General features: G+C 51.0%; 2 protein-coding genes across 2 annotated transcripts in view; both read right to left on the bottom strand.

The window, feature by feature from the left end:
* Positions 1-24544, bottom strand: part of PCGF2 (polycomb group ring finger 2) — a 97042-nt gene that overhangs the window by 19633 nt on the left and 52865 nt on the right. The gene's annotated exons all lie outside the window — the stretch shown is intronic.
* EPOP (elongin BC and polycomb repressive complex 2 associated protein) lies at positions 8510-11683 on the bottom strand. The gene has a single exon (XM_071728418.1). It carries the CDS (start codon positions 10847-10849, stop codon positions 8630-8632), a length of 2220 nt encoding a protein of 739 aa, XP_071584519.1. The 5' UTR covers positions 10850-11683; the 3' UTR covers positions 8510-8629.

The following is a 24544-nucleotide window of genomic DNA, read 5'->3' as shown; positions in this document are numbered from 1 at the left end:
GCGACGAAAAGTTTGCACCGCAGAGAACGCAGCAAGAGCCCCCCCCGCCTCCATTTCTCTCACCTTTTAATAAATAAATAATAATAATAATAATTAAAAAAATCTCTTTTGAAACCCCCTCCTCATCTTTCCTGGCAACTGCTCTCAAGCGTTCGACTTGGAGCAGGGCTCTAAAAACGCGTTAATATTGGGAAAAGGAGGAAAAAAAAAAGGTTTGGCGTTAATTCTCCAGGTGTCAGTCGGCACGATGACAGCAGAGCCCGAATGAGTTTCTGTCACCAACTGCTATTAGCGGCTTGTTGGGTTTGGTTTTTTGGTTTTTTTTTTCCTCCTCCATTGAAGTATTTTACAAAGTCTCTGTACCAGTGGGTTGTTTTTTTTGTTTTGTTTTTTTTTTTTAAAAAAAGTGCTGAAATGATCGTTCTAATTATGGGAGCAGGCAGGCTTAAGAATGGGGATGGTGGGAAGCAGAGCACAGAGCGGATGCGGATCTCCCGTGGAATAATGTGGTTAAAAATAATAATAATAATTTTAAAAAATAATAAATAAATAATAATAATAATAAAGTAAAAAAAAAAAAAAAAAACGCACGATGTTGCAAAGTGGACCTGAAAGCCCCACTTTGGGGTGCCCCCCCCCCCCCTGGTTCCTGCACCCCATGTGCTCACTCCCCCCCCAGCCACGCACCCCAAGGTCCCAAATCCCATCTGTTCGCCCCCAAACCTGCGACGTGGAGGTCCTGGGGGTCACATCCAGCCCCGCACTCCCCACACTTCGCCCCCCGCCCCCCCCCCAGTGCCCCCCACCCCATAGGACACGGATGGGCCGCCCATTAGCAACTGAAAGGGACCAGTCCCACCCCGGGGGGGCACAGCTGGGGGGGGGGAGCACAGCTGGAGGGGGGGGGGGGGGAGCACAGCTGGTCCCGCCCGGGTTCACAGAGTTCAGGCTGTTGAGATTTTTAGGGTGAGATAGCGAAAAGTGACACCCAGAGAGGGCCCCCCCCCCCCGGGGGGGAGCAAACAGCCGTCCCACAACCCCCAACACCTCGTTAGGGACCCCCAGGGAGGGGGGGGGGGGGGGGGGCAGGTGACACCCCCCTTCCCACCATCCTTCCCATCCTCATCCCCTCCTCCTTCCCCAGCTCCCTCGGGGCCGTTTCGTCTTCTCAGTCCTAAAAAAAATAATAATAATAAAATTAAAAAAAAAATTAAAAAAAAGGAAGGAAATGGGGGGGGGTGGGGGGGTACAAATGTGCAGGTGAAAAACAGGAATTCTGTGCAGGGGGGGAGGGAGGTTCTGTTTCCACGGGGGATCCCTGGAACCCAGCAGACACAGAGGGTCCCTGGCATCTCCCCCAAGCCCCCCCCCCCCCCCCCCCCCAAAAAAAAAAATACTCCCTACGCTGCTTTTAGGGTCTTGCTGCTCCCGCACACGCTTACTCCGAGTTTTCCCCTCCTCAAATCCAGATCTCGGGTGCCGGGGAGTCCCTTTTCTCCTTTTTTATCAACATTTCTGCTCGTACAGCGCTGGGAAAAGCAACCCCAGGATCTGCGGGATGCCGAGAGGATATAAACCAAGTTACAGCTAAGAATAGAAAAGTATAAATCTAACAGCAGCAATTTTTGTTATTTCCCTTCCCCCTCCCTCTCAAAAAAATAAAATAAATTAAAAAAAAGTCAGCTCCGATGAGAAGTTAAAGAACACCTGGAAAACAACCCCCAGTTTAGACCCTTAGGGTGAGTTTAGGGTCTTTTTTTCCCGTGTTGGACACCCCAGGCAGCAAAATTTGGGGCTCGGCGGCTGTCAGCCAGCTCGGGGGGGGATTTTAGAGCATCCCCCGATGGGCCACTCGGGTTTCCCTTCCACGCGGGACCCCAAACGCCAAAGCCTTTGGTTACCGGGGGGGTTTCCCCGCTGTACCGAAGGGTTAATTAGGAGCGGGTGCTGGGGTTTCCAGCTGATGGAAAGGTTGGATGAGCCCAGTGGGTAAAATTGAAGGGGAAAAAAGGAATTGGAGATAAACAACCCGAGTGTGCGAGGCCCCGGGATGCGGGGGAGGGGGCTGGAGCCCCCCCGGGGTCAGGGAACGGGGCCAGGAATGCCACGAGGGGGGCAATTGGGGTGAAACGGGGGTAAAAGGAGTCAAGGACCTTACAGTGCCCTGACACCCCTACACGAAACCCCCAAACCCCTCCTGGCACAGCACAAACCCCCCCAGGGGTCACCCCAGCGCTTTGGAGACCCCCTGCCCCCCCCCCCCCCCCCCTTTTTCCCCCAAACCCATCCTGGATCCGCGCTGTTTCCCGGACGGTTCAAGTCGGGCTGGAATCAGGATTTAAAGGACATTTTTTTCTTGTGTGTCCCCCCCAGAGTGGGGAAAGAGCCACACACCGGCCCCAAAAAGGGGGTGGAGGGGCTGCTCCCTGCCCCAAAACCTCCTTTTATTAACCTGACAAAGGGCAAGAGAAATCCTCCTCCGGTTTTGGGCCGGGGGGGTTGGGGGGGAGGGAGGATGAGCAGAGTTTCCCATATGGCCTCATTTAGGGTAATTTCTTTCAATTGCTAAAAGCATAAACTCCACCTATTGAGCCCCTAGATTTATATGGAACAGCTGAAGGAGCCTCCAAAGCGCTCTGGGGGCTGGCAGGGGGGCCCAGCTCCCACCTTCCAGGAAGGTTGAGGGATAATTTCATTTTTATTTTTTAAAACAATAATAATAATTTTTAAAAAAATTAAGAAACAACCGGTTTTTTTTTTTTTTTCTTTTTGGCCTTTTTCTTTTTTTTTTTTTTTTTTTACCCTTTTTTTCCCCGTTTTTGTTTTGGTTTTTTTTTTTTTTTTTTTTTTTTTTTTTTTTTTTTAGAGGGAGATATTGATAACAGGGGAGTTAGAAAGAGCTTCATAACTCACAATAAACCCTTGTCCATTCTCTTCTATTGACTACATGTAAACATGGTAAATGAAAGGCCTTTAGTGACACTTAATCCCTCACCCCCCCCTCCTCTCCCTCCCTCCCTGCCCCCAGCCCAGCCCTGGGAGGGGGTTACGCTGCTTTTTTTTTTTCCTCACAGCTTGCTGGTTTCCCCAGCCCCTCCTCTCCTATCTAATTTATCATTAACACCCTGACACTAAACTAAATAAATGCAGCGGCTCCCCCCACACCTTGCTCCGGGGCTGCGGATTTTTTTGCCTCCCCCGGAGTTTTTGCATTTGGTTTTTTTTTGGTGGTTTTTTTTTGTTTTTTTTTTTTTTTTTTAAACCAGCTACAAATCTACGGGTTGGGGAGGGGTCTCCAGGCAGGTCCTGTGCTGGTCCCTGCAGATAATTAACGTCATTATTAGATTACCTTCTTTAAAAGATAATAATAATAATAATAATAATAATAATAATAATAATAATAATAATGATGATGATGATAATAGCAGCGGGGTCATTTGGCTGCGATTGGAGCCGGGGCGGTCTCGCTGCTCCCAGGTTTTTCGTCTCGAAATCTGAAATGTTTTCAAAGGGGAATCATTTTCAACGGGATTCCTTCCCTCCCTGCCAGATAGGAGGAGGGAAAAATAATTTAAAAAAAATATATATATGGTCTTAAGCCCCACATTCCTCTTCTGCAGATCGATACTCGGGTGTAATTCGGATTTTTCAGTGATTTTTAGGGGTGGCGAGGGTTTTACCTGGCCTCCTGCAGAAGGGAGAACATCGGATGATTTTGTGGCAGTCGAATAATACCTGGTTGTTAATTACAACTGATGAGGTCCTGACTTGGGGTGCAGTTCGGTTCTCCTTCTTTTTTTTTTTTTTTTTTTTTTTTTTGGGTTGGAGCGATAATGTTTCTGGCTGTGAAAGAGCCCGGGTCAGAATTTCAACCTTCCCAAAAGGGAAAAAAAAAAAAAAAAAAAAAGGTTTCAGGGCCCTTTGGAGAGAGAGCAGAGACAAAACCCACTCCTGGTCTTTGGGTCCCTTGTTCTGATGGGGTTTGCGGGGGGATCTTCCAACCTTTGGCGGCGTTTTCCTTGGGCAGAGGTTTAAAAATCCCTCTGAAGTTGCTCCTGCCTTGAGGGGCAGCGGCTCCCGAGACCCTCAAAACAGAACCAGATGTTTTGGGGCAAAATCTCCGCTCTCGGGATTAGAGGGGAACGAGCTCTTGATTTTCCCATTAAAGGCGGAGGGGAAAGGTTTTCGTCGGGGCAAAAATCCGCCCGCAGAAACATTCCACACCCACCCACGAAAGCATCCGAGCACGTGGGTGCCCACCCCCACGCTCACACACGCGTGGCTTTGCACGGGAGGGGATTTGGAGCTGAGGATTCACGAACACGAGGGGACACGGGAGTCCCCCCATCCCCCCGGAGGAAGGGAAGGCATCCCACGCGGGTCTGGTCCACGGGGGGGGGGGGGGGGGGGCAACGTGCTTTTAAAAGCAGGTCACTAAGGATGTGTCCAGATGTGGGGGGCACAGCTGTGCAGAGGCTGATAACCCCCGGGGGGGCACCCACACACCTGGGGGTGCAAACACGCGGCCCCCCCCGAGAGCACCCACACCTCCCACGCGAGTGGGTGTCCACCCCCACAGCTCGTGACAGGCCCGCTAAAATAATACAGCCGGTTCTGTGTTAAAAATAATTAAAAAAAAAAAAAATAAAATAATGCTAATTGACAAAAATAAAATAAAAAGAAGAAGAAGAAAAAAAAAAAAAAAGGTGTTTATTTCTCAGCCTAGATTCCATATTGCACGCAGGAATTAACACTTTCATCCTCATATACTTACAACAACTTCAAATAAATAAAAGTACAGTAAAATCTAAACAGAAAACCCAATACAGAGCTGGAAAAGGCTCTTTCCTCCCCTGGGTGGTTTTTTTTTTTCAATGTGTGGTTTAGGCCAGGCCATGGGGGAAAGGCAGCATCGGCCCTCGATGCTCGGGAAATCCCCCCCATCCCCAGCACCCCCAAAAAATAAATTATCCCTTGGCAGAAGCATCCCTGGATCGGGGGGGGCAGCACATGGAGCCCCCACGAACTGACCGACATTTTCGAACCCACGGCATGGGAATTTTTCATCCAGCAACGCAAAGAGAGAGCAAAGGTCCCTGAAGCCCCCATCCCCAAAATAAACCCTTACAAACCGGGATTACAAAGCACCACACCGTATCCAAGCTGAGATTATTTTTTTTTTTTTTTTTCCTGAGTCTAAAGCCGGCTGCATTTTTAAAGCAGCACCCTTTCATAAAAGTTTCCGTTATTTATTTTATTTTATTTTTTACAAGATACTTTCGGTTTTCTCCTACTTAGACAAATATTTTTATGGAACAACTAAAAAAAAAAAAAAAAATCTGTTTTTGCTTCTTTTGCACCCGTTTGGAAATAAAGCAAGTCCACTAGGCCGGTTATAAAGGTGCCTTTCTGTCCTTTGGGCTGTCCTGGCCGTGTTCTGAGTTGATCTTTTTGCTCCAAACCAGAACGAGTTTGTTCCACTCGAACCTCCCCCTCCTCCCCACTCATTGTGTCCTGCAGAGGTTTTGCTTCTTCCCACCAGCCACCGCTTGGCCTTGTTCAATTTTTTTAGGTCCAAACCAGGCTATTTCAGACAACATTTGGGGGTTTATTTTTCTTTTTTTTCAATCTACTTTCGATGCATCCTCACCCCCTCTCCAGTCCCTTACTGGGGCGTTCCTAGGAGGATCACTTTTTTTTTTTCTTTTCCTTTTTTTTTTTTTTTTTTTTTCCTCTTTTTGGACAGCTTAATATCCTCGTTTAAAAGCAAAAAAAAGGGGAGATTACGATTTATTCTGAAAAATTATTATTTTTTTTCCTGCGAACGGGGTGGTTCTGCTGCTCGCGGGGCCACATTCAAGGTGTGTTCGTGTGGAAAGTTTTGAGGTATTTGGTATCGCCTTCACAGCCTTGCTAGAAGCCCCTCGCATCGTATAGAAAATATCGAGATGCAAATAAACCAGAGATCTCCACAGCTCCAGGAGGGAGATGGGTGCGGGGGATGGAACACGCACCGCGGAGATTCGCTCCGCACATTCCGAGGGTTAAGAGCTGCGGTTTCCATCCACCCACACGGAGAAACGCGAAAATACCCAGAGATAAATGAGATAAATATCCCTGGACCTGCACAAGCCGGGGGGGAGTGGGGGGGTCCCCCCAGCCCCCCGCACTCTCTTTCCGAGGTGTTTATATCCCTTAGAAAATATTCCTGAGTTATTTGGCTGGAGCTACGGGGTCTGGGGTTGGCTGCTTTTTTATTTATATATATGTAGATTTATATTTTTTTTTTTTAAGCATTCATTCCCAGCGCTGGGAGAGGGGGGGGGGGGGGGCGGATATTATCCCCGTCTCCGCGGGCGCGGAACGAGGCCTCCGGCTTTGTGGGGCCCCGCTCGGTCCCATCGACCCGCCCGAGGCTGACTTTAAATTCTACTTTTCCTAGAAAATACATTTTTAACCCGATCCGGATTCGAGGGGGGGTCTGGAGGAGAGAGCGAGCCCCGTGCTCAGCAATTACCCAGCAAACGGGTGCGACCCCCACCCCCCACGCGTGTTCCCTGCGGGTCCCCCCCGGGGAGGAGGCCGAGGGGAGTAAGGGGGGTGCGAGGCAGAAAAAAACCCAGTATTTAAATGATTCCTGTGTGAGCAGCCCGAGATAGCGATGCAAACTCTCCAAAATCGGCTTTTCTCGATCCTAAACACTCGCAGGGGCTGGGGGTTGGGTTTAGGGTTTATTTAGTTTTGGGTTGTTGTTTTTTTTTTTTATTGGTAACCAGCCACGGCTACGGATCTAAAACCTGAATATCTCGGAGGCAAAATAACCCCCCCTCTTTTGCTCAGAATGGGAGGAACGGGAGGTGGGGGCGAAGTAAAAAAAAAAACCAAAAAAAACCCCAAACTCACTGCTAAAAAAAAAAAAGAAAACCCACTAGAAAAAAAAAAACACAAGTAAAACAAACATTGCTTTTAGCAACAATTCTCCATCTCCAAGAAAAACAGCACTTGATAGATACAAAATACGTTTGACCTTAAAAATGTCTTTTTTTTTTTTTAACCCACTGATGAAATTAAAAAAAAAAAAAAAAAGCAACGCGGCCCATGACGGAGTTGAATATTTTCTTTTGATTCTGCGATGATTCTCCTCGCTTTGCCCTTTCCCTTTCTTAAAAGATCCCTCTGAAGGGACTTCTAATTTTTTTCGGAGGCGAGAGACAATTTTTTGAGGATTATGGGCGAAAAAAGAAATCCCCGAGCGGGACCCCCCCAAAAAAACCCAACACCAACAAAAACCCCACATCAGCTTTGATTTGCCTGAGGTTTCCAAACCCAGAGCGGACTTCAGAGAGCCCCTCGCTCTTTGATGCCAAAGCGGGGTGGAAATCACATCAGAAATCGTCAAAAGAGGCAGTGACAAAGCCACTGGTTTGGAAGAAAAGTTAAACTGGGATATGATTTCCTCTGCGGAGGAGAGAGAGACATTCCCTCCGCATTCCTCCTGCATTCGACTCCGGAGCTCGGGAGAGATCAAATTGTCCATCTGTACTCGATTGCTAATGCTCCTGGATCCTATTTCTTGTGCCCGTAAAGCTTTTACAGGCCTGCTACCTTCAGGCCAGCCGAGTTTGGGTTATTATCCAGCAAACAACTCACTTTTCTTTTTTTTTCTTTTTTTTTTTTTCCTTTTTTTTTTTTTTTTTTTAAATCTTTCAATATACACGCAGCAGTTTCAAATAACTTCCTCTCAAAGCCTTCTGGTTTCTTTTAGCGAACAGAATTTCCTGGTCTTTTTTAAAGCTGGTGTTTTCTTCCTGTCTTAAGTAGACAGAAAGCATTACACTGCTATTAATACAGTTATTTGGAAGAACTGCTCCCAGGTTCGCCGGGATTGACTCGGCCCGAAAAGGGGGTGTTTATGCTGCGTGACATCATTATATCTCTCTGCGTGGGATTATTATGAGTTTAATCCAATGCATTTATGGAGGAAAAGGGAGAAAATTGAGCTATTCTTTCCTTGTTGTTTTTGGTAGACAGGAGGGGGGGGGTGGGAAGGGGCGGCTGAGCGGGGTCTGCCCGGACCGGGAGAGCCCTGAGCGGAGCGGGAGCCCCTGCCCGACCCCCCCTTTCCCCGAGCTCCGCGCCTCATCCCAAATCCCTGTGCTGGGAATAACTCGCCGCGTTTCGCATTAGGGAGGGTGTGGGGGGGTGGAAAGGCAGCCGTCCGCCTCCTCATTTCCCCCGGGTTTGATCGCGAGTTTTAGCTTAAAACTCATCGCGAACCAACATCAGACCCTGGCACATTTACGGAGAGAAAATTAAAAAATAATAATAAAAAAAATTAAAAATCCCTCTCCCCGGGCAGAGAGGGGAAAGCGCCCTCCTCCCCAAAGCCGAAGCCGTGCAGACACTCACTCGCAACCCCTCCCGAATTGCTCCCGCACCCCCCGGACCCCGCACGACTCCTCCGGGCAGCCCCTTCCCCTCCCGGAACCCCCGGGGTTCGGGGGGTCGGGGGGATCCGCTCCCCTCCCCCGGGGCACCCCGGCCCGGCAACCCCCCCGGCTGCCCCCCTGCCCGCCCTGCAGCTCTCATCTGTTGCATGTAAACCTTTCCTCCGGGCCGTCCGCTGTCCTTAGAAATCCTCCAAGCTATAGCCCCGGAATTTGAGGCTGGGGGGCACCGGGATGGCGTTGCCCCCCAGGTGCCAGCTCCACAGCGGGTGAGTTTTGGAGAGGGCCCAGGAGTTTTTGACCCCCAGGGAAGAGGCAGGACACAGATCCCCATCTTCCCCCACGACCAGGGAGGGAATACAGGGGAAGTTGCCCATGAGGCTGAAGGAATTCCGAGGCGGGGTTGGCCCGGCGCTGCCGAGGCGTTTGCAATGAGTGTTTCCCTTTTTGGCATTCCTCCTTTGAGTCTTTTGTGGCCTCCCTTTAGAGGAGCTCTGTTGCCTTTCTGCCTCAGCGCCTCTGGCAAGGCGTCTGCGCTTGGCATTCCTTTCCGAGCCATTGCCTTTCAAAGCTTTGTTTGACAAGGTGCTGGGGCTCTCTGCTCTTTTGGAGCCGGGGGATTTGAGCTCTGCAGCTTTACAGGGCTCCGTCCTCCCTCCGTGCCGCAAACTTTTCCCGTCCAGATTGAACCCTTTGGCGTAACACCACAGCTTGGACTGACGGATCAGGCGGTCAAAGTGCTCCCGCCGGGGCTCCCCCGTTTCCCCTGGGGGTGCCGGCCTGGGGCTCCCCGCCAGCTCCTGAGCCGGGGGTTGCGGGGCCGGCACCGGCTCTCGGGAGGGTTCCGGCCCAGCTAAAGCTCCGCTTTGCCTCTCTGCCTGGTCACTGGGGCCTAACGAGGCTCTATTGTTCGAGGCATCTTTGTGCAAATCCTTCCCTTTGGCGCAGGGCTCCGCGTCCCCAAAGCCTCCCTCCTTTTGTTGCGGAGCCCCCCCAGGGGTGCTGCTCGGGGAGGGAGGGGGGGAGGAGGAGGAGGAGGAGAAGGAGGAGGAGGAAGGGGAGGCCTCCTGCTTTGCGTACAACTCCGGCAGCGGTTGGACCCCCGGGCCCAGGGCTGCAACGGGGCTCAAACTTTCCAAAGTTGATGCTCGCAAAGTCCTGGCCCAGAGCTGCTGGGAGAGGAAGAGGAGGTTGGGGTCGGGGCGCAGGGCTTTGCCCACGCTCGGGGGGGGCTCGGCGGGACGCTCCTCGCCGAGGGGCTCCCGGGGGGGCTGCGGCTGGAAGCGGGGCAGAGCCGCCTGCCTGTACCGGGTGCTCTGCACCGAGTCCCCGCTGCACAGCGAGCTGCTCTCCGACTCCGAGGAGCTGCCTTCCTCGCTGCTGCACGAAGTGTCCCCTTCCTCCTCCTCTTCCTCTTCCTCCTCCTCTTCCTCCGACGAGTCGCTGGAGGTGGCGGGACTGGAGCCACCGAAGTCCAGGCTGGAGTCCGAGTCGCTGGAGTAGCCGGCCGAGGTGCCCTGCCTCTTGGAGCCGGGGAAGACGGAGGATCGGCCTTTCCTGGCCACCGCCGTCCCCTTCTCCTCCGGGAAAAGACCCTTGGCACAGCAGGGACCCCGCTTGCGCCTGCCGGGCTGGGCTAGCGCGGCCGCCTGCGCGGCGGGATGCGCGGCGGCGGGATGCAGCAAGGCCAGGTCTCGGGGGTACCCGGCCAGGACACCGGCGAAAAGCCCCCCGCCCCTCCCCGCCAGCCCGCAGCCCCTTCGCCCCCGGGGGGGTTTCTCGAAGGCGGGGAAGGCCCTGTGGAAGGGCTGGGGGAGAAGCGCGGCCGGCGCCGTGCGCGCCTTGGGGAAGGCGGGGGGCAGCTTGGAAAAAGTGGGGGGCAATTTGGAGAAGGGGGGGGAGGAGGGAACGCAGCAACCCCCGGCTCTGCAGGGCGGCAGCAGCTGGGGCCGGGGACAGGGGAAGAGCTCCCCCGGGTCCGGCAGCAGCAGCTGCTCCCTCCTCTTGCTCTTCCTCTTCCTCTTCCTCCTCCGGGGGCTGAGGCTCTTGCAGGAGGTGCAGAGAGCTTCCAGGTCCGCCTTGGAGATGAGGGAACATTTCACCGCGCGGGTGGGCACCGAGTTGATGGCTTTGAGGGTCCGGAGCTCTTTGAGATCGCAGCGTCGGCTCTTGATCTTTAAGGTTTCCATCTTCTTGCTGATGGTGGTCCTGGGGATATCCTTAAACAGGTCGCTGAGGACCTGGGCCAAAGCAAACATCTGGGTGCCATTGATTTGTAAGTATCCCAAGTTTATCCCTTCGATTTCTTGATAGCCAGCGTGAAAATCCCCCGGCCTGGCTTCCCCATTGTAATCCATGGTGGCTGGAACAATTCCGAAGGTCCCTTCGCAGGTCAGGAACATTTTGCAAGGAGCATTTACTTTGTCTCTTTCAAAGGGGGCATTGAAAATAAGGACATATTTTTTTCCACTGCCTGATCACACTCATTTCTACCCCTTCGGAGAGGTGGGGGAGGGGGAAAAAAAAAAAAAAAAAAAAAAAGAAAAGAAATAATAATAAAAAAAAAAAGCCAAAGCAGTCGATCTCCCTTTCAAACGCTCCAGTCAATGGTTTGCAACATCTTCCAAACACCCAGTTCCTCCGCCTGCACCGCGGCTTGACTCCTCGTCTTCCCCCTCCCCAGCGCAAAAAAAAGAAAGAAAAATAAAGAAGTCAAACATCTTGCATCCTCCGGACTCCCCCCGACCACCTCCCCCCTCCCGCGGCCGCGCACCCCACCTTCCACTTCAAAAAAAATCTCTTGGAGAGGGGGGGGGTGGCCGGGAGGGAGGGGAGGAATCAACAAGCACAGAGCCCCCCCCTCTTTGCCTGTGCAAAGCCACTGAGGTGCTTGAACAAACAAAGCTACGGACGAGGGGGGGGGGGGCGAAAAAATGGCAGCGGAGGAGGGGGTCCGGGAGGCGGGGGAGCCCCGGGGCTCCGGTGCGGCTCCCACCTTCCCCGGGCTCCGCACTCGCGGCCCCTCCGCCGCGTACGGTATATTCTAGGGAACACCCCAGCGAGCCCTCCCCGCCACCCGCCAGCTGATTGGGCACCGCGGGCCCGTGATGTCACAAACCCCCAACATTTCACACGCACACCCCCGCGGAAAACCTCATAAACCCCTGGGCGGGCCGCGGAACACCGCGCAACGCGGCCCCACCGCCCCCAGACCCGCCGCACACAATAGAGGCAGCGCTGGGGGGTTGTGTTTTGGGGTGTTGTTTTTTTTTTTTTTTTTTCCCCTAAATAAATTAAAATCATAATAAATATTATAAATAATTACGCCGTGTTTTCGAGGTGATGGGTGCACGGGTGCCTCTGCTTTGTTTCTGCGTTTTAGCTTTTTTTTTTTTTTTTTTTTTTTTTTTTCGCGCAGGGTTGTTGCGCGTTCCCAAATCTGCCCGGATTCCTCTGGGGTGGGTGTGTGTACGTCTAGATTTAATAAAGCGTGAAAGATATTACTCGGAGCGAGTTGTTCAAACCGATTGACTCCGCAACAATTCATCCTTCAGCCCGCAGTGGAATGCTTATTAATTGCCAATTACTGTATTTATTAGCCGGAATGAGCAGGGGCTGGAGCTCGCTATCAACGCTAATATCGGCAATATGTGCAAAGAAAAGCAAGGAAAATAGAGTTAGATTCTTTTTTTACTCACACACGTTCTTTATTCACTTCGCATCTTTTTCTTCCAAACTCTTTCTTTAAAAGAAAAAAGAAAAAACGAAAAAAAAAAAAAAAAAAAGAAAATCTTTCGCGTGCCTTCCCGCTGCTTAACTTTATTTCAAACTTTAAATCCCGAGATTTATTCAGCGTTTGGTAGCTCGCTCCTGCCTTCTAAACCAGGCGATGTTTTCCCAAAAAGTCGAGCTGCAGTGTTCTGCCTCCAAGGGGGAAAAAGGGGAGAAGAAAGAAAAAAAAAAAAAAGAGAAAAAGAAAAAGCCCCAAGCCCTTACCCAGCCCGCAGCTCCATTGTCCCGTCCCCTCTATTTCTTTATAAACCTGGAGCTACTTGAGCGAAGTGAGTGGAGCCGCGGAGGCTGGACCCGGGGATTTTAACTCTCTGCTCAGGAGGCTAATTTTGGGGAAACAGTTACCTCGGAAACCTTTCTGGGGGAAGGGAAGCTGCAGCTCTGCAGCGCATGCTGTTCCCTTTCAAGCTTCGTCTGTCTCCCACATGAAAAGTTGCTTTTAGTCTTCCCCCGGGTTTTTTGGTTTTTTGGGTTTTGTTTTTTTTTTTTCCCTTAGCTTTTTGTGTGTGTCGTTCAAACGCAAAACCCGAGTAATTTGATAATAATAATTTGTTAAACTATACGTACAATCAACCACAAATGATCCCGATTTAGAAACAATCCCAGAGGAGGAGGAGGAGGAAGCGCATTCCTGAGTATGCGTGTAAAAAAATTTAAAATAACTCCGAGATCGCCTTTAATTTGGGAGCGGGGATCACCTGATGTGCATTTACCTTCTCACCGGCTGACGAGGGGGGACCCTCCCGATCCCAACTTCCATTCTAATGGGGGAGGAATCCCTGCCAAGGTTTTCCCCCTCCCCAGCACCCATGGGCGCGCAAAACCCCGCAAACGTTTGGCCTTGCTGAGGAAAGAAAGAAAAAAAAAAAAAAAAAAAAGAAAGAAAGAAAAAAAAAACCCCAAACCAAAACAACCTTTTTCCAGATCTGGCTGCATTAAACCACCACATTTCACCCTCGTTTTCCACAGGCAAGAGTTTCCTGTGAGTAAAGGTCTGCCGGCCAACACAAACACCAAATTCCTCTTTGTTTGGGGCAGAGAGGAGGGGGAAGAGTTTGCATCGCGATGGACGGAAAGTGCCCGATTAAGGGGACACTGCAGCCGGGTCTTCAGGCTCTTGCTGCGAAGGAGCCACAAAAAAATCCCATTTGCAGCCAGCCCGGGGTGTCTCTTCCCAAATATAAAGAAAATCCTGGGTTTTTTTTTTTTTTTTTTTTTTTTTTTCCACAGAAAGCCAGAGCCATTTTACCTATAGGCTGAGCTTTGCTCCGTGCCAGACTGGAGGAGGGGAGCCTGGGGTGGAGGGAAGGAGCTGGCAGGGAATATCCCGGTCCGATGCAGCTGATGTAGGGAGGGGGGGGATTGTAAAGAAAAATACAAGTTCGAGCAGCGCAATAAATCGTCCCCGATCGCTTGTGGGGCTTTCGAGAGGAGCCGGAGCCCCCTGATCGCCGGCCAGGAGGAAGCAGGGCTGAGGAGCGGCGCACAGGAGAATGTATGGATACGTCATTTCCCAGGAAATCTCGGTCAATAGGAGCACAAATAGACAATATTTTGGCCACGGATAAAGTTCAATAGGGAATAAGCGTGTGCGTGTGTGCGTTGATGTCTCTATATGGACACGGACAGCTCGACATGAGACACACAGGAGCTCTGCAGATCCCTAAATATATATATAAATGTATATATACATATATATACCTAGTGGTGGGAGGGTGCAGGCAGCCAGGGTGCTGCTGCACAAAAAAAAAAAAAAAAAAAAAAAAAAAAAGCGTTTTATTGCCCCGTGTTCCTGCTGGAGGTGCCCACGGTGCCGTGGGTCCCCACTGTCCCCAGCGTGGGTCCCTCCCTGTAGCCCACTCACCCCCGGCTCGTAGCCCATCGCTAATAGGTGCCCGGGGGCTTCCACACCGCTTTCTGGCCTGCGTGGCTCAGGCCTGAAGTGGCCACGGAACGGGCAGCTCCGTGGGTGCCACGCGAGGGGACAGTGGGGTTGTGCTGGGGGGGATGGGGTTGGATCGGTCCCCTGCGACAGTGAGGAGGGAAATGGGGAGAACCTGGAGAGCCGGCAGCGTCTGTGTTTGTGTCTTTAATTGGTGTATTTATACGTTTGTGTGCTTAGATATTTGGGTATTTCTGTATTTGTTTACGCATCGGTGCATTTTTATATTTGTGTCTTTCCCTATCCGTGGATTTCTGTGTTCATTTAGCTGGGGGGTTGTCTATCCACATATTTCTACTTTTACACCCAAGTTACCTCTCCCGAGGGCAGAGCTGGAAATTTCCAATCCCCCCAGGGGGAAAGAACAATAACCCGGGGGTCCCCACGATGATGTTCACGCGTGAGACACCTCCGGGGGGGGTTTTCTCCCTCCTACCTGTCCGGGCTGGTTGTTTCTCCCGAATGCAACAAAAGTTTCGGGAATCTCCCTATTCCCAGGGGGGGTTGGAAGCTCCGGGCCCCCTTCCCCTCGCTGGGGCAGCAGAGGGTGGGGGCTGAGGACAGAAATAAAAAGGAGGGGGGAGACTTCTCGGATGAGTTTATTTCGGTAACTTAACCCCCCTGGAACCCCCCTGCTCGGGGTGGTTTAGGTGAGGAGAGGTTTTGCTCGACACGGAGATTCACACGCGTGAAGTCCACGGGGTTTGGGGGGGTCCCAATCCTGCGAGGGTCCGGTTCGGCTCCGCACCCCCTCCCCGGCAGAGACTGAGCCGGAGCCGCTGTTAACCCCCCCTGCATCCCACTCGTGCTTCCCGTGGATGTTCCACGTTGGTTTCTTGGTCTCTTTTTCTGCTTGACCCGACGCGAGGGCATCAAAAGCGCGGGAGAGGAAAAGAAAAATTAAAACAAACCAAAAACCTCAGCAAAACAAAGCCTGAAAAACCCAACTGGCTTGAGGAAGAAGTTTCAGGGGGTTGTGCCGGGTCTCCCAGCTTGGGAAGAGGGGGATGGTGGAGGGTTGGCTTTGTTTTAGAGATCCAATCTCACTCGTGGGTCTCCCAGGTTCAGCATCCCCCGCAGAGAGCAGGCAGGGGGGTGGGGAGAGAGGTAAAAAAAAAAAAAAAAAAAAGCAAAAAAAAAAAAAGCAGGTGCCAGCAGGAAAACAGGAGAGATGCAGAGGGTGGGAGCTGGGACGAGGAACACACAGAGCAACCACTGTTTTGGGAGGGTATATCGGATTTATCAAAAAAAAAAAAAAAAAAAAAAAAAAAGTTATTATAAATAAATATTGCTCCAACTGAATTATTCCCACTTCAGGGATTCGTTTTACCTCTTTTCTTTGCTTCTGAGCAACAAATCCCTGAAAAGGAGGTGGCCAAAACGATGCCAAGATTCTTCCTCCGTGCAGAGGGACAGCGAGGGACCTCCTGGCCATGCCCCTGGCCAGAACAGACACCCCCAGCAAACTTCCCCACTTTTCCCCTCTAGAAACCTGCATGGGGGGGATGGGATTTCCCCCCTTCCTGCTGCTGCTGGGGAAGAGGAGACCCAGGCCCTCTGAGAGGATAGCAAAGCCCTTTGCTGCAGATATAACGGGTGTTTCCGAGGAAAATACTGAAATTCTGATTTTTTTTTTTCCTGAAACTGAGAGACCTGCAGGCAGCCCACCAGGGCTGGGGGAGCTGCAAGCAGCCCAGCACCAGGCACTGCTTGAAACCCCCAATATTTTGATCAGAGGCATTTACTCCTGACAGGCACTTAAACTGTCCGTGATGAAAATATTCCTACAAATCACCGGGTGCTCGGGCTTGTTAAACATCTCTGCTGCGTTTTACAGGCTACAGGAGGGAGCTGGAGAAGCAGACCCAGCCCAACCCAACCCAGCCTGCAGAACAGATAGGTCAGGGCCAGCCCAGAAGGAAAAAAAATTCCTCCTTCACTTGAGGATGAAGGGTGGGTGAGGATGAGGGTGGGTGAGGATGAGGGTGGGTGACTTTCTAACCACCCTCCCCTCCCCAGAATCCACATTTATGCTGCCAGCAGCCAGGGATTGTTAAAGAGCTCAGGGACAGAGATGTTCCCTCTTGCTCGCATGGGATGGGGTTGGTTTTGAAGTTTTCCTTCCTATTTTTCAGCATTTTCCTCCTTCTCCGTGAGCAGTTTGTGAACAACATTCACTGAAACCACTGGAACGTTTCTCAATGGGAACTCCAAGCACATTGCAGCACTAATTGATATTTTAATAAACCCTGTTGTTCCTAAAAGAGTGTTTGACTTGATCTATTGATCAATTTTCATATTTCTAACAGTTTTTGCTGAGGGGAGCAGGGGTGCAGGGTCTGGAAGGTTTGCAGTGGCTTTGTCAGTAGTTGCTTGGTTCTTTTCCACTTTTTTATCATTTTTTCCCTCAAGTCCGACCCCAGTGCAAACAGAAGCAATATTTAGTGACAATTTATAAAGATGCAAATCCCTCTCTCTTTTGTTTCAAAAACACAAAGACAGAAAGTGGGTTCAGTTTGGATCCAGCTCAGCTCCGGGCTCTCCCTGCTGCTGCTCTTGTTCCCTTTACTTCCCCGTAAACCAACCCAGGTTTGGGAGGCAAAAAGACAAAAAAAAAATCACTAAACAAATAGTAGAAAATGTGCAATCTGATGAAACCTGCAGGGTTGAAACTCGGGGAGAGGCCTAGGAAGGAGATTGCATCAGACCAAATGGTGCAGCTCAGCCCCCGTTGGCTCGGAGTAAAACCGGGAGATTTAAGGCAGGTCCTGGGGAGCAGATCCCAAAAGGATGGAGAAAGGAGTCGTTATTTTTTTTTTTTAAATCAGCCGATTTGTGTTTGCTCCGTGGATTTTCTGGCGTGGGAGGAGGGTCCCCGGGCAGGGAATGAAGAACGGAGCCGTCCTTCCACCTCCTGCAAACATCCCAAGGTCGCTGCTCCAAACTTTCTGCTTTATTTCTGCCCTTCTTAGGGAGCAGCCTCTCAGCATCCCCTAAACAAAGAAACCGCATTTTCTAGAGAGCAGCTGAAGGAAATTAGACAGTAATAAACACCGCCGATGGGGGAAAAAAAAAATAAAATAAAAATGTTTGTTTGTTTTCCTAAGCAAATCCGGCGAGAGACTTCCAGGAGGGATTCTTCTCCAGGAGAAATCCTCCTGAAGGGGCTGCGAGGAGGGATGCGATGGGAGAATCCCCCTTGTTCTGATGTCTTCAGCCAGGTTATTTTTTTCCCCATTATTAAAAATTAATTTTTTGTGGTGATTGAGGGAAGTCTATGTTGGAAGGAGGAAAGAAGGAAAGAAGGAAAGAAGAGAAGAGAAGAGAAGAGAAGAGAAGAGAAGAGAAGAGAAGAGAAGAGAAGAGAAGAGAAGAGAAGAGAAGAGAAGAGAAAAGAAAAGAAGAGAAGAGAAAAGAAAAGAAAAGAAAAGAAAAGAAAAGAAAAGAAAAGAAAAGAAAAGAAAAGAAAAGAAAAGAAAAGAAAAGAAAAGAAAAGAAAAGAAAAGAAAAGAAAAGAAAAGAAAAGAAAAGAAGAGAAAAAGAAGAGAAAAAGAAGACAAAGAAAAAGAAAAAGAAAAAGAAAAAGAGACAAAACCCCCACCCAAACAACAAGAATAACAAAAAAGAAACAAACCCCACAAAAAATAACAGGCTTCTAAGAAAGAGGAAAAACGAGTTTGGAGATGGGAGATTTCAGCAGAGAATTTGCATTATTCTGCTGTTGCTTTTTGATGTTTCCATATTTGTGATCTGCTCGGTTTCCCTGTTAATCCCAGCTCTTGTTTTTTTTTATATGGGAACAACTCCTGACACCAGAACATTTTGCAGTAAATAATAAGCCCTGGACATTTACCCTTTACCAAGAAATCTTAATTCCTGGGTTTCTTTTGCCCCTTCAAATCTAGCCCAGCCAAACCAGGGAAATTCTCTCATTTCACCCAGCCCATTGATTTACTCCTAATGCAGGATTTTGTTTATTGGTTCAGTTTAGAATTAAAAGAACGATGGAAAATATTTTTCTTGCTAAGATAAGCTTGAACCCAAACTCCTCCTTGCCCTTCAGTAAGTGCTGGTATCAATGGAAATTAAAGAACATCCATTTCAGTCTTTTTATAAGGCAGAAAGTAGTCTGGATGTTGCCTTTTCCTTCCAAGACCATTTTATATTCTTTGGGAAACATTTATCAATTCTCATTTAAATTTCACTGATACCTACATCACTCCTTCCTTAACTTTTAAACGTTTTGTTTAAAGCAATTAATGATTTTCAACTCCCCTTGACAGACAAAATACCCTCGGAGCATTTTTTTAAACCTGTGGCAAGTTTCATGTTGTCAAACTCGAAAAAAAAAAAAAAAAAAATTTATATTTTTAATTTTATTTTTTTTTTTACCTTTTCCAAAGTATTTCTCCTGCCTGTTATTGATTGACAAGTTTATTATTATTATGAATGGATTCTCCCATTTCCCAGTCCTCTTCAAGGCCTGATGTGGATTGAGAGCCTGACCAGTTGCTTATTGACCCATGATGGCAACACAATGACCCTGCTGCCCCCAGCCTGACCCTGGGACCCCCGAAGGACCCAGCCCAACAGAACAGGGCTCAGATATGCAAAGTTGGAGCTTTATGGGCTTCGGGGAAAGGAGGGGGAGGTTGCAAAGTGGGCGAGGGTTTCATTAACAAAAATGTGTTTATTGTAAATAAAAAAAAAAAAAAAAGGGGGGGGGGGGGGGGGGAAAAGGGGCTGTTTAAAGGAACAGATCCTGAAGGATGGCAGCTCCCTTCGGGATGGGGAATTGCTGGAAGCCTCGAAACCCTTTTTAGACCAACACATGCCCCTAATTGGTGACAATAAAAGGAGAAAAGCTGACACTCGTGCTGCTGGGTTTCCTGGCTGCCTGGGTGAGGTGCGGGGAGCGTTGCTCCGGTTCCAAAAGTTGCCGAGATTTGCTGAGGTTTGAAGCGGCAGATTCTTTCGGGGAGGAAAAGACAAAAAACCCGTGGGAAGGCCCCCTGGCATCCCGGGTGTTTCCCTTCCCTCCCCAGCAGCATCCCTGGGTGGGGGGGTCTGCTCAGTACCGAGCTCTGAGAGGAGGCAAGGCCTTAAAAATGAAGTAAAAAAGAGCAGAGGGAATATCAGCATGAACAGTCACCCTTTTCTTTTTATTTTCTACCCACGCAGCGAGAAAATGAAGGGGAAAAACATCTCTTCCTCTCCCTGAAATGCAGCTCCTCTGCTTCCTCACTGTACAAGATTTTTGGGGGGGAAATAATAATTCTTTGTGGGAGGCAGGAGACGGTCCACGGCCCCCAGAACATGGAACAACATTTCCCTCCCTTCCAGAAGCTCAGGGGATCCTCGCTCCCTCATTTAATGGAGATCCAGTTGTTTAAATAATTCCCCTCTTCCCAAAACAAATGCAGGAGAATGAAAGCTCATTTTTTATCCTAATGGATGGATGGCTGAGGAGAAGCCTTTGAAGAAAACGGCTGTCAGCAGTGGGAGATACCCGGAGCATCTGGGTTAGAGAGGTAGAAAAAGAGCAACCTGCATTCTTCGCGGGGCTGGATGCTCCCAGCTGATAAACCACGGCGATCGCTTTGGATTTCACCATAAAAAAAAAAAAAAACACAACAAAAAAACCAGCAGCAGTAAGTTGTTCCGACACCCTGAAAACATCTGGATTGTAAAGTTTGCTGGTTTCTGGCAACAGCAACAACAATAATAATAAAATCCCTCGCCACACGGGCAGATCCCCGGGGTTTCGCCGGAGTTTTCGGTTCGACCCGGCCGAGATGTTTGTTCTGCTGAAAAGAGACAGAAAATAGACATTTGTGGGCATCTCCCCAGCACCTTCCCGGCTGGGGATGCAGGGGATGACGCAGCTCTGCTCACACACAGCTCTTGCTATTTTAAATATTGATCTCGGGGATTTTTCTCCCATTAACCCCTCTGTCCTGGGGGGGAGGTTGTGTCTGTTTGTCTTTGTTTGATTTTATTCTTATTTTTTTTTAACACCCCGGTATCTCCCCGCTGCCAAATGGTTCTCGGTTTCCTGAGACCCAAGGGGAGAGGATGGCAAGGAGCTGGGAAACAAGGAAATAGCAGATCTTTGCGTTTCACTCCGAAATGGGCATTTATTTCAGCTTCAGATGGACACTCCGGTTTCAGCTCCACTTCCTAGGAATCGCCTGGCGCAACTGGGGAGGTGGTGAGGGGGGGTGGGGGGGTTTTTTCTCTCCCCCAAATTGAGATGAGACAAAGAGAAGCCTCTGGGAAGCGGCTCTGGGACCGCTCACAAACGATCATCCAAAAATCGAAGTCTCAGCAGGAGCGGACACCGGGACAAGGGCCACGCGGGTGCGGGGGTTGGGGGGGTCACTGGGGGACGGGGGGGGGGTTGCGGTACCCGTTCCGCAAGGCGTGGGGGATGCTCAGCCCTGTGCTGCCCCAGGATCCATCTCTGCCCCGGCTATTGCGCCTCTTTCCACTGAATTTTCTCTTTGGTCCTTATCAAAGGGACCCCTAAAAACATGTCCCTGTCCCCCTCCCCCAGTCCCATCCCTAAATCCTGGTAGGTGGGTGCTGGTCGGGGTGCTCTGGGTGCCGCAGCCCCGGAGAGGGGCACGAAAAAGCGGTGAGAGCCGCTGTATCCATCCTTCTCCCGGCTCCATCCCTTCATCCCAGCGCCCCTCTGCGTAACTCTGCGCTGCCATCTCCCCCTTCCCGCGGCCGCACCGGCTCCCGAGCTCCGCCGGTAACTTTCTCCTTTGCCTTCAGCAACGCACTTAAAAAAAAAAAAAATTGAAAAAATGTTAAAAATATCGATTTCCACGACGCTGAGGGATTCGCGCCCCCATAGGAGCCCGGGCACCCCCTTTACCGGGGGATCCGGACTGGAAGGACCCGGGAGCCTCATCCCAAAGCCTCTCCTTTCGGAAGAGCAAGGATTTTCCCTGAAAAACCCGGACACTGCCGAGGAAAGTTCCTCTCTGCCGGGATGGAGGGAGAATGGGCTGGGGGAGAGGAGAGCAGAGGATGTGTGGGACCCCAGGAGAGGATGGATGGATGGATGGATGGATGGATGGATGGATGGATGGATGGATGGATGGGCTGGCGGGAGAAATAGCCGAGGAATAATTCAGCCTCTTGCTGTCATTCCCATTTCTGGAAGGTTTCACACCTCCGGAAAATAGGACACATCCCCTAGAGCGGACCCAGCTCCGAACCCCACCTCCCCACCTCTGCGTGGGGCTGATCCCGGCTCTGCCGCTGCCTCGGGGGTGGCCGGAGGATTCGGGTTTGGGGGGGATGGGGCTCATCGAGCCCCGGGATCAGCATCCCCGGGATGGCAGCGGGGCGGGGGGTCCGTCCCAGAGGGGATCGTTGAGATGCTGGCGCCCTCCGGAGGTCTCGCAGAGCCGGCCCAGCCTCAGGGCACGCGTTTTGGGGATTTTAAAAAAAAAAAAAAAAAAAAAAAAAAAGGACATTTTTAGGCTTCGCCCAGCAGAGGTCCCCGGCTGCCTTCCCACGATCAACTGGAGGCTCCCCGGGGCACTCCCGGTTCGGTGCCGGTGCCTGAAGCCACCCGGAGGCTCCGTGGTCCCCCCCTCTCAATTCCCAGGCCCCCCCAGCCCTGAGCATCACGTCCCGATGCCCACGGGACCCCACGGGGCTGGTGCAGACCCCCCCAGAGGATTCTTTTCCTCCCTGGGTTTCAGCGTCACATTTCCCGGTTTGCCCGGCAGGAACAGAAACTCCTGTCGGGCTCATCCCGACATTTCATCCAGGGATGTGTTTCTGTGCCCCCCATACCAAGGTACACAGCATCATCGGACTTTACAGCGGTCCCCGAGACTTTATTTGACTGAAAACGGGGCAGCAAAATTCACAGATGGGACCTGGAAACCCACTCGCTGCGTTGGGTGGATGTGGGTAAAGCCACGCAGGGGAAAATTCGCTCACTCTAACACCACATCCCCCCCTCACAGAAAGGGGCCCGGAGGGAAAAGCAGCGCTAAAACCTGCCACGTCAGAGCTGACACTCAGAAAAAATCACATTAACCCAGCTCTTCCTGCCTCCCGCAGTGGCCCAGCTCTGCCCAGCCAGTCTCGTTTTCAGTTTCAGGTCTCCTCACTATTTTTGTAATCCCACTCTCCCCCAGCCAAAACCCAGCGAGAGGAAGAGAGAGAACCGAGTGGGTTTGTCTGTATTAAGAAATTACCCTAAATATCCCACTGCGTGGGTGCCAACCTCCCATCCAGACCTGTTACTACTTTACACCTCGCTCAGGAAGGATTATTTTAATTTGGCGAATAACCAGATTGAACTCAATAATGGGAATCTTAATTAAAGTTGGGCTTAGTGCCCCTGAAGAGGTTTCACACCCGTGAAATTCTTCATCATACCCAACCAGCACAGCACAACCCAGCCCTCAAACCCGATGTTTTGTCCTCAGGGAGCTCTGTGCCCCGATTTTGGACACTTCTCGAAGTTCTTCCTCTCCCCGGCTCTCTGGAGTTGAGGGCGAAAATATAAAATATTTGGGTGTCAGCTGTGAATCCCGGCCGAGCCGATTTATTCCAATCCTTACTCAGGAATTTCGCTGAACCCATCAGCCTGGCTTTGCTCCCTCGGCTCTTGCAGCTCAGGGAAGTGGTGCCAGGGACTTCACAGACGATTTTGGGGTGAAGCCTCAAGGGTGTGGGATTTTGGACCTCCCTTAATTTCCGAGGGCCAAGCCGTGACTCACCGGTGACTACCGGGTCACAGCCTCAGAACTTCTGGTGAGTGGTCACAGGGGATCGAGCCCGATCTGTGAGGCACTCAACAGGCACCTGATTAAAAGGACGATCCCAACAGCAAGAGAGGTTGGGAGAATCCGTGAGAAACCACCGGAATTATCAGTAAAGGGAAGAGTGGCTTCCTCTGACAAATAATGAGGACATTTGTAGCTAGGAGGCCTTTCCCTGAGGGGCTGCTCTCCCTGGGTGGGTGATGGAGAGACATGGATGGAGGGATGGGATGCAGGGAGGGATGCAGGGATGCAGGGATTGATGTGGAGATGCAGGAATTGATGGATGGATGGAGGGATTGATGCAGGGATTGATGCAGGGATTGATGCAGGGATTGATGCAGGGATTGATGCAGGGATGGATGCAGGGATTGATGCAGGGATGCAGGGATTGATGGAGAGATGCAGGGATGGATGCAGGGATTGATGCAGGGATGGATGCAGGGATGGATGCAGGGATGGATGCAGGGATGGATGGAGGGATTGATGCAGGGATTGATGCAGGGATGGATGCAGGGATGGATACAGGGATTGATGCAGGGATTGATGGAGGGATGGATGCAGGGATTGATGCAGGGATTGATGCAGGGATTGATGCAGGGACAGCCGTGCCCCCGGGAGGTCACATCACCTCTGCCACCCCTAAGGTGGGTGAGGGGTGGCACAGACTCTCCTGTGCTCAGGGCCACCCTGTCCCCTCCCGGGGCTGCTCTCCCCCCACCCTCCCCCTCTCACCGCCCCCGTTTCCTGCCCGCTCCCCGGAGCGCAGCCCCTGCGGAACCTGCGCGGCCGCGGCCCCGGCTCTGCGCGGGGCAGGATGTTGTCGCCTGAACCTCAGCGCTGCAGCTCGCAACCCAAAAAAGCCACCGATCGTTTCCTGTCGATCTTCACGGGGTTTTTCTGAGTCCCGGGCACCGGGTGCCTCCACCACCGAGCCCCAGCATCCTCCCCCGGGTACCACCGGCACCCAGCACCACCAGCACCAGAAACACCCCCTGAACTGTCAGGAAAGATTTATTTTGCAGAAATTCTAAGGAGCAGGAGGGATTGGGTGAGGGATGACCCCCCAGCCCCGGATGCTGTGGGCTGGGAGCTGAGTGGAGCAGCTCCGTGCAGGAGTTTTTTTTTTCTCTCTGTTATGGAGACTTTTGCCGACTGGAAACCAGCTTGAAAAGTCATTATATCCATTTATTAAAGTAAAAAGAGAGGCAGCTTGGGAGGAAGGGAGGGGAAAGGCTGACCCTGTGCAGGTTGAGCACCCTGGAGCACCGGGTGCTTGGCCTCTGCCCCATTCCCGCCCGTGCCATGGGCCCTGCCCTATCCCGGGTATTTTTAGCCCTGGGAAGACAGTTCCTGGGCCTGGAAAGAAGGACTTGGCTTCGTGCAGTCACTGCAGGGCTGTTACCTTCAGGCTTTTACCTCAGGTTTCCTGTCTTAAAGGCAGTTTCCGACAGCAGAGCCAAAAATCTGAGCACACAATTGCAAGCGAAGCTGATGCAATGCTCCAGCCCCATACAAAGATGTCAAAACAGAAGGTTTAATTAAGCTGGTTTGTAAACCAATTAAAG

The sequence above is a fragment of the Heliangelus exortis genome, chromosome 29 (assembly GCF_036169615.1).
Source record: "Heliangelus exortis chromosome 29, bHelExo1.hap1, whole genome shotgun sequence".
Lineage (NCBI taxonomy): Eukaryota > Metazoa > Chordata > Aves > Apodiformes > Trochilidae > Heliangelus > Heliangelus exortis.
Note: the sequence above shows the minus strand (reverse complement) of the source record. Positions and strands in the feature narration are given on the sequence as shown.

Coding starts and splice junctions, on each gene's coding strand:
- EPOP (XM_071728418.1), bottom strand. CDS start 10,849: ATGTTCCTGACCTGCGAAGGGACCTTCGGAATTGTTCCAGCCACCATG.